At 47.8% G+C, this 10,000-nt stretch overlaps 1 protein-coding gene across 2 annotated transcripts in view; it reads left to right on the forward strand.

Annotated features, from left to right (window-relative positions):
• Positions 1-10,000, forward strand: part of unc-5 — a 321,941-nt gene that overhangs the window by 284,795 nt on the left and 27,146 nt on the right. For both annotated transcript variants that reach the window (XM_069311103.1, XM_069311104.1), the window contains exons 5-7: positions 300-459; positions 861-985; positions 9,693-9,860. In XM_069311103.1, coding sequence (XP_069167204.1) covers positions 300-459; positions 861-985; positions 9,693-9,860 — 453 coding nt within the window. The remainder of the gene's footprint in view (positions 1-299; positions 460-860; positions 986-9,692; positions 9,861-10,000) is intronic.

Here is a 10,000-nt window from a genome sequence, read left to right on the forward strand (position 1 = left end):
TTTATCGTAGAAATGTCGACGTTAATGAAAAAATACCTTCCTTTAAGGTAGATCTTCCTTCATTGCTCCCTCCGTCTCTCCCTTGTTCCCTCTGTCTCTCCCTCTCTTCTTAATAACTTAGCCGACCTGCGAGCTTCCCTTTTTTTCACCTTTCTTTCCTTTTACCTTCGCCACTTAGAGCCATGGACTGGCAGCTCTTGGCCCCACGTACTTCAGGGAGAAGAGACTCCACTTGAGGCTTGTCTCCGGTACAGGGCTCGGTACAAATACAGACACTAACACTTGTGTTTCTGTTACAGACTTGCGGCGGTACTTCGAGGAACCTCCGTACTCGGAGTCGGTGCCTCTGGAGCAGCACGTGGAACTTCGATGTCTCCCGCCACTGGGGCGACCCACCCCGACCTCCACTTGGCTCAAGGATAACGTTCCCATCGACTTCACCCTCCACCCAAGTTACAAGTGAGTGTTGTATCCATCTCTTGGTGCGGGTATGCTCATTTGATTGTCCGTGCAGGGTCGTGCGCTGGCTCCCAAGCCTCGCCTTACCTGTTGATTGTTTTGTGGTATTGCTTGCCACTATGGTACTGGGAGGGAAACACACACACTCTCTCTCTCTCTCTCTCTCTCTCTCTCTCTCTCTCTCTCTCTCTCTCTCTCTCTCTCTCTCTCTCTCTCTCTCTCTCTCTCTCTCTCTCTCTCTCTCTCTCTCTCTCTCTTACCCCATATTTCGACCTGTTTCCTCTCCCACTTGTCCTTCCTTGTCATGTTCTCTTCCCTCCCTTCCCTTTATGTTACTCTTCCATCTCCCCCTCACCCCCACCACCACTAAGAACTCACCCCCATCTCCCTACCAATTCCAGGATCTCCTCTGAGGGTTCACTGCTGATTCTGTCCGCTCGGCCTGAAGACTCCGGGAACTACACTTGTGTGGCCGAGAATGTCGCTGCCAAGAGGGTGTCTGAGCCGGCCGTCCTTAAGGTCTATGGTGAGTACATCAGAATTTCGATCCCCTTCAACATTCTGTTGTTTATTGGTTCACTGATCTGCTGGAGTGTGTGTGGTTACGGGGCTGTTTGGCAGCTTAGTGCCTGGTCTTGCAGTGTGTAGTTGCTGTCTATAGACAGTGTGAATACAGTGAAGATTGGACGGGAAAGACAGTTCCGGAAGTCGACAAATTCTTGCAGGAAGCGTCGGGCCAGCAGTGTAGGGGATGTGTGCCTACCGACCGCTTCAAGCAACAGCCTTTTAGATCAAGATATCACAAGCCAAGGCCCCATGGTCTCGCCTGAGCCCTTGGACTTACCTGATCACGTGTCCCTGATTGGCATCCCATATCTTAGTGCTACTGACTGTCCTGAGGGAAGTGAGGGAGGTAGACAGGTGAGGGACGAGGCGGTGCCTCAGGAGACACTCCTCCTGCCCTCCTGAGTGACGCTTCTGTCTTCAGCGAGTGCTGCCTACCCTGGGGAGCACCTGCCTCCTCTCCCTTCCCTTCTTCGCCTCTCTTCCCTTCCACGGCTCCCTTCCCATATACCCATTGCCTTCGTCCCCCATGTTAACCCCTAAGACACACTCAGCTTCTTCGTTGCAACATTGCTAAGGTTGATACATGATCCAGTGTTCTGTATCCGGACACAAGTGTCCCACAAGCCCCACCAGCTTGGTGTAGTGAGAGTGTGGGTGCTGGGTGGAGAGAGGGGGGGTTGAGGTTCCTGGGGAGGGGAGGGGGTGTTCTCGGGGGAGGCGCCCCCGTCAAGGGAGCCCCCTGATGACGAATTAATAAACAGATATTGACGGGGGGAGAGGGAGGGGGGAGGGGTGTACAAGTAACTGATATGTGATGCAGCAAAAATCTTTACGGGTGATGGTACTGTTTTTGTCTGTCTCTCTCTCTCTCTCTCTCTCTCTCTCTCTCTCTCTCTCTCTCTCTCTCTCTCTCTCTCTCTCTCTGTCTCTCTCTCTCTCTCTGTCTCTCTCTGTCTCTGTCTCTCTCTCTCTCTCTCTCTCTCTCTCTCTCTCTCTCTCTCTCTCTCTCTCTCTCTCTCTCTCTCTCTCTCTCTCTCTCTCTCTCTCTCTCTCTCTCTGTCTCTCTCTCTCTCTCTGTCTCTCTCTCTCTCTCTGTCTCTGTCTCTCTCTGTCTCTCTCTCTCTCTCTCTCTCTCTCTCTCTCTCTCTCTCTCTCTCTCTCTCTCTCTCTCTCTCTCTCTCTCTCTCTCCCTCTCCCTCTCTCTCTCTCTCTCTCTCTCCCTCTCTCTCTCTCTCTCTCTCTCTCTCTCTCTCTCTCTCTCTCTCTCTCTCTCTCTCTCTCTCTCTCTTTCTGTCGTCTGTCGTCTATTCCTCTCCTTTCCCTCATCTTCGTATAACCCCGTCTCATTTCCCCTCCCGTCCACTGACAGAGAAATGGGTGTGTGACCAAACCAATTTGAGGGCGTCACTCTGGAATGGGCGGGTTGCGGGCGGTGAATATTGAATTCTTTGCTTCGTTGTAACTCCCAAGAGATTCACGATTATGGGGGAGAAGGAACTCAGACACTCCCCCTCCCTCCCCCTAGTGTGAATTCATCAGTTAAGGTAGTGTGGGTAAGGGGGGGAGGAGGTGAGGATTGGAGACTATGAGGCGGGGTGGAGATAATAGTGGGAGTTAAAATGGTTCTGGAATGTAGGGATTGAGAAGGGGCAGAAAGGGGGATGAGTGGTGATTATTATAGCGGAGAGACATAGAGAGGGGGGGGGGTTAATGGTGGGTGTGGGGGTGGTTGTGGTGGTGGTAGTAGGTGTGGGGGTGGTTGTGGTGGTGGTAGTAGGTGTGGTAGTGGTGGAAAGGTAGGAAAGCCGTATTGGAGGAAGCCAGTCAAGCTCAAGGGCCCCCCACCCCTTTGCTTTTCTCAGGTACAGGCTTATTGGTGTTTATGACTTTCTTCCTACCTCTTCCCCCCCTCTTCTTCCCCCTCCTCCTCCTCCACCACCCCAGCAAGAGTCTATGTGATAAGGAGAGGGAGACGCCCTCCAGCACCAACTCTCCCTCACACATTCCCAGTTCCCGCCACGGCAGCTGCAGTGCTGAAAATGAGCCAATCAGAATACATGGGAAATTATCTGGGTCAATATGCATGATTGTGATAGGTTGCTTGTTTATTATAATGGACTTGTGGGATACCGGGTGGGTGTGGTGTGGTGTGGCTGGGTGTGGTGTGGCTGGGTGTGGTGTGGGTGGGTGTGGCGCTACAGAGAGGTACCAGTAAGAGGAAGGAGAAGCCCTAACAGCATATTTATTACAGGATGGAGGAAATTGACGAGGGGGTGACAGATGTGTGCATTGTCTACACAATACCTTTTGTGTATGTGTAACCTAGATAGTCAGTGTCTCTCTCTCTCTCTCTCTCTCTCTCTCTCTCTCTCTCTCTCTCTCTCTACCCTGGAGATCCCACACCAGTGCCCAAGAGTGTAAGCTTACCAGGAGGGGGGGGGGGGGGCTGCGCCACAGTCAACACCAATGATTGTTAGAATAGAGAGTTGGTCTCAAGTTAGTGTGAGAGAGCTCTGTACCCATCCTCTCCTCCCATCCTCTCCTCTCATCCTCTCCTCCCATCCTCTCCTCTCATCCTCTCCTCTCATCCTCTCCTCTCATCCTCTCCTCCCATCCTCTCCTCCCATCCTCTCCTCCCATCCTCTCCTCCCATCCTCTCCTCCCATCCTCTCCTCCCATCCTCTCCTCCCATCCTCTCCTCCCATCCTCTCCTCTCATCCTCTCCTCTCATCCTCTCCTTCGTTCTTGCTACTACAGTAGACTTCGTTCTCTATCCACAATTGGGAATCCCGGCTGGGACAGGATTGGTTGGGCACGTTTCCTATGGCCTAATATTCCTATTCACCTAGAAGTAAATAGTATCCGAGAGTTAAATAGACTGTTGTGAAGTTGGATCCTGTGGAGGGTCAGGAGTTAGATATTGAGGGGGGGGGCGGTATCAGCCTAATATATATACATACATAGGTTGCCTGCCCCCTACAAAATGAATTAAAAAATAATTATATCTCCATTCCTCTCTTTCTCTCCCTCTCTCTCTCTCTCTCTCTCTCTCTCTCTCTCTCTCTCTCTCTCTCTCTCTCTCTCTCTCTCTCTCTCTCTCTCTCTCTCTCTCTCTCTCTCTCTCTCTCTCTCTCGCTCTCTCTTTCTTCCTTTCCCCTCACCCCTCCTATTCCATCCCCTTTCCTGGACCTTTTACAATATCTTTTACCTTATCAGAATTAGTTTTTTTATTATTATTTGTTTGAAAATGTAAACTTTATTAAAGTATATTAAAATTAGAAACATTCGTGGCAAACTGAGTTGATTACTTGAGTTTCCTCGGCTAATGTTTGGCTAAGTTGTGTGTCTCCTCTGGCGAGGACTGGATTACCTTGAAAGAACGGATCGGATTCTCCGTCTCCATTGGTACTAGCAAGAACGCCAGTGTTTACATTCCTGGAGAAGTGCGCGCGCACCTTACTTGAAGGCTGCTCTTTTTTCACTCTTGCAGCGGATTATGTCAACAGACCGAAGCATGCTTTCAGTGTTTTGACAATTTGATATGTATTTTCTTACTTTTACAAAGCATCGTGCAGGAGAACAGTCCAGGGACCAGATTCACGAAAGCACTTACGAACGTGTACATCTTTCCTCAATCTTTGACGGCTTTAGTTACATTTATTAAACAGTTTACAAGCATGGAAATTTCCCATTCAACTGTTGTTATTATTATAAATAGCCTCCTGGTGCTTCGGAGGTCATTAACTGTTTAATAATTGTAAACAAAGCCGCCAAAGATTGAGAAAAGATGTACAGGTTCGTAAGGGCTTTCGTGAATCTGGCCCCAGGAATACGCGGTTGAAGAGAATATGGCAGGATCAGCATTCTTTTAAGCATTTACGTGTCTACTTCCGAAACCAATACATCTTTCCCCATGGCGGCTTAGATTGTATTTATTACATATATTTATGATTTGGGAAACGCTGGACGGTCGTTCACAACCCAAGGTTATTGTTGTTATACACAACCTCGTAGAGTTTCCCAGCTCGTAAACTGTTTATTAAATTCAAACCTAAGCCGCCATGATTGAGGAAAGATATAAAGGTTTCGTAAGCAGCTGTGTAAGCTTGGTGGGTCCACCCCCCTGGTGTTCCAACCCGTTCTCGCAAATTTAATAAGTCAATATTGACTTATTAAATATGTGCATAGGTGACATACTTAACATAATAGTTTCCCTTGAAAAGCTTCATAGAAAACACCGACCTTACCTAACCTACTTAGTATGTTAAGATCAGCATCTTATTGCTTCGTAATTACAATTATTACCTAACCTATACCTATAATAGGTTAAATAACAATTGTAATTACGAAGCTCTAAGATGCTTATTTTAACATACTAAGTAGGTTAGGTAAGGTCGGTGTTTTCTATGAAGCTTTTCAAGGGAAACTATTATGTTTAGTATGTCACCTATGCGCGCAACTAATAAGTCAATATTGACTTATTAAATTTGCGAGAACGGGTTGGGTGTTCAGTGGTCTCGCTTGGATTGGTGAGAGTCAGTCTTCGTTTTGAACTCATTCCTTACTTTGGTTATCTAAATTTCTGGCTGATATTGCAAGTGTCTTGAGTAGTAGTCTTCTATGGCTACTCTCTCTCTCTCTCTCTCTCTCTCTCTCTCTCTCTCTCTCTCTCTCTCTCTCTCTCTCTCTCTCTCTCTCTCTCTCTCTCTCTCTCTCTTTCTTTCTCTCTCTCTATCTCTCTCTCTCTCTCGTATTTTTCGTTTCTAACCCTTTCCTTTCTGCCTCCATCGTTTCTCTCTCTCCCTTTTCCCACTTCCTTCTCCCTCAATCCTCTTTGTTACCCTTCCGGCACCTTTTATATGTCCATCCTCTTCCATGTTTTCTTTCCTTCCATTATCTTTCCCATTCCACGAAGGGTGGAAGGGGGGTTCCACCTTCCCGCCGCCTCCCTGCACCCATAGGACAGATGGCTCGACAATAGGGGGACTAGGAGGCCAACCTGTCACGTGGAGAGGGGGGGGGGAGCTCTTCTTTGACGCTCCCCCTTCCACCCCTTAACTTTCCCTTTGGGTGTCCCGCTGCTCCTCCAGCCTCGAGTGGCACTTGAGGGGAAGGGTCTGGGGAAAGAAGGGAAGCTATTGAGTCTCCCCCTTGTGTCTATCTCCATGAGGACCAATCTGGTAATGATCCTGCAATGCCGGGCTTGGGGAGTAGAAGAACTCCCAGAACCCCATCAACTGCGTTCTGGATCCTTGTCTGTTTCTAAGGGGTGTGTCTCTCTCCACCTGTGCCTCTTCCTCGCTTTCTGTTCTGTCTCCTTTCGACGTTTTTTCCTGCTAATCCTTTTCGTTCCTCTTAATCTTCTGCTGCTCCTCCTGCTGCTGTCATCTGGTGAGTGGCACCCCCTTGTACAGAGCCCAAGGCTCATAGCTAGAACACTAAAGACCCCATCTGCCGATATCTGCGTGATGAGAAATGGTTTTCATTATCCGATGAAGTGAGGCTTTGGAAAACGTCTCTTTGTGTCAGACTGGTTAATCTGGGGGGGGGAGGTGGGGTGCGGGGGGGGGGGGGCGCGTTACTGGTACCCATCTGAGTGCGATGGTGGACAACCGGACAGGATAGAGCTCTGAGGTGCGTAGCTGCAACGTCCGGCTTTATCCCAAACTCGGATTCAATTTTAGGTTCAAAGGTCCACCGGGGCTTCGTCAATCAGAGCGAAAGGGGAGAGGAGACGAGGACAGGAGAAGGGGAAGGGGGGTGTGGGGAGACGTGGGGGCAGGAGAGGGAGTTTACCTCTGGTTGTTTTCTAAAGACAGTCCCTTGTGGTGCTGATACGGGCTCACCATAGCCCGTGCTACTGGAACTTATTATTCTGAGTAGCTGAATCTAAAACAACATTGTGGTGCTGAGATCGAAGTAGCTGTGGCAGGACATTGCTAAGATTTTTTCCTGTGCTCGGGCTGGATTGGGTAAACTTTTGTTTACGTGTTTGCTGGAACTGTTAGTTTACCTGTTAATCCTTTATGGTCTATTACATTACATGAATATAACCTGTTTTCTGATTGTTACGATGCTTCTGTGGTTTCCTTACAGTGGTTGAGTAGTTGTGAAAGGCAGAATCTTCCTTGTCTCGGCTCCTCTTGATCTGAGATTCTAGTCCTTACAACTAGAAGTAGGACTCCTAATCACCCTCTCAAAGTCTTGAATAATATTAGTGCTTCTCGTCTATATTTGTTGTCATCGCTTTGTCCCTCTTCTAGAGTGGCACTAGACCTAGGTTATATCTGCTATCCACTGGAGCCGTCATGAGGATTCGAACCTACGCGTTTTTCCCCTCCTGAATATCATTAGTATGAGGGCTTTTACTCATATTACACATGAACTCTCATTCAACTTGCATTTTAAAAATATATTTACATAAGCAGTTCCGGGATTCTCCTTGCCCTAAGGAGAACGCGTGGGCATTTTGACATTATTTTTACAAAAAATGCGTGAGATCTGTGATTAGCTCAGAACCGAATGGGCCCGGGTTCTCTTCCCGAGCAGGATCAAAATGTTTTGGGCTTGTTACCTACACGTCGGCCGCATTAACTGTTAGTTTAGCGCAAACTTGTCACAGATTTCAAGTTGCAATCTTGGCCATCGTATCCAGTGTCCAGATATTTTGATGTTTTCCATTTGCTGAGTCTTGGTACCTGGTTGATGGGGTTCTGGGAGTTCTTCTACTCCCCAAGCCCGACCTGAGGCCAGGCTTGACTCAGTCTTGAGCGTTCATTCCAGCCGGAGATTTGTATATTAGAATAATGAGAAAGATGGTTTGTGAGGGAACATGGGGAAGGGTGCTGTAGAGAGGATGTAAAGGGAGGGTTGGATGGGGTTGTGAAGATGGAAGGTGTGGGATGGGAGGGATGTGAAAGAGAGGGGATGTAAGAGGCAGCCTTAGAACATAAGTGAAGGGGTTCATTATAGGAGAGGATGGGAAGGTTCTATGAGCATTTGAAGGGAGGACATGAATTCATAGGAGAGGAGGAAAAGAGCTGATGGGAAAGAGAGAGAAGCTGTGGGAGAGGAGGGGGTGAGAACAGGGTTTGTGTGAAAGGGAAAAGAGTGTAGTAGACGGGATGAAGAAGGGAAAAGGGTGAAAACAAAAGAGAATAAGGAAGGGAAAGGCACTGGGGAAGGGGAAGAGACTCAAAAGGAAAAAGGGAAAGAAGAAGAATGAAGGGAGAGGAGAGAGAGGGGGAACACGAGCCAGACTGGACAGGAGCCGGATGCTAGTTGTTGTGTTTGCTGGAGACTGAAGGATCAGAGGGGAAATGAGAGTTGAATGTGGCACTTGTGTAAGAGACAGCGAGATTTACCAGATGGAAGGAGGGAGAGGGATGTGGGAGGGGAGGAGGGAAGGAGGGATGTGAGAGGGGAAGAGGAAGGGGTACCTACCTTGAAGTGTTTGGCTACCTATCAATACTTACATATTAGTGACTGCGGGGAACTGAAGTACACTTACTGACCACTGGCTGTTGCTTTATGATTTAACTATTCTGATACTCGAATTCTTCGTCAAATCTGTCCTTAAGGTGGAGGTGGCTTCCACAGCTTCTTGTAGTGCATTCCACTACTTCATCATTCGTACAGGGTACAAGCATTTCCTTACATTTCTGCGACTCATTTGCATTTCCAGCTCTAGTCCTCTCATCCTACTTTCTGTTGATTAAGAGAGGCTGTCCTTTTCCATCTTGCCAGTTCCCCTCGGTATCTTGTGTGTTGCGATCATGTCCCCTCTGATTCCTGTCTCTATTGTTGTGAGGCCCAGTTCCCATTACTCATCAAAACGAAGCCCACTGAGTGCTGACACTAATCTTCTTACAAACCTTCGATTTGAGATATATACAAGAGTTGCTACATTCTTGTGCTACATTCAATATTTGTATTCTTTGTAGCTTGACCAGACCACACACTAGAAGGTGAAGGGACGACGACGTTTCGGTCCGTCCTGGACCATTCTCAAGTCGATTGCGAATTGTCTTCTTTGTAGGGTTTGTGCTTCACAAGGTGCGGCATATTCCAATATTGGTCCAACAAAGGCTGTGTAAATTGCCATGAAATAGCCCTGTTTCAGGGTTCTAAACCATGTTCTAATATTTTACAGTGTCCTATATGCTGCTGAAATAGAGCTGAAGCTCTCATACTAGATGGAAGAAGTGCAGATAGAACAGAAATCTATACGAGAGATAAAAACTAGACTTTTTTTCACATCTACCAGATAAAAATGTAAATCCTCCACCAATATTGGACCTGTATTTACAGGTGAAAGTTCATACACAGAGATCGACTTAGAAATTAATGAAATTCTTACAGAATGAGGCTGATTGTACCCTAGTAACAACATGACGGGTTTTTGTGAACGATATCTGCAACTCTGACACTATTAAGATAATTAATCCCCATCAAACCATCTGACACTATATAGATAATTAAGATAGAAGTACAGTATTGTACTTCTGCAGTACAATACTGTACTGCAGAAGTACAGTATTGGGTCACAGTATTAATATTGACCAGAGAGGTCCTTGGATCACAGTAGTAATATTGATCAGTACCAATAACCCGACTGAACCTAACCTAGTCTAACTTAACCGGATCATGTGTGTGTCTCCCTACAGTGGACGGTGCGTGGTCGTCCTGGTCGTCGTGGACGTCGTGCAGCAGTCGTTGTGGACGGGGCACTCAGCGTCGCACCCGCACCTGCTCAGCCCCGACGCCCCTGAACGGCGGGGCAGCGTGCCAGGGTCTGGCCGTGCAGCGAACGGACTGCTCCCACCTGTGCCCCGGTACGTGTCCGCGCCCCTCTCAACTCTCTTGCGGCCCCTTGGCGTACAGATAATCTCCCCAAAAACTAATTATTATAGACTAAACCGAAGGAGCTTGCCAGATTATATTATACATAATTTGTTTTTATAAGTAGTGGCGT

Source organism: Procambarus clarkii, chromosome 69, assembly GCF_040958095.1.
Source record: "Procambarus clarkii isolate CNS0578487 chromosome 69, FALCON_Pclarkii_2.0, whole genome shotgun sequence".
NCBI classification, from domain to species: Eukaryota; Metazoa; Arthropoda; class Malacostraca; order Decapoda; family Cambaridae; genus Procambarus; species Procambarus clarkii.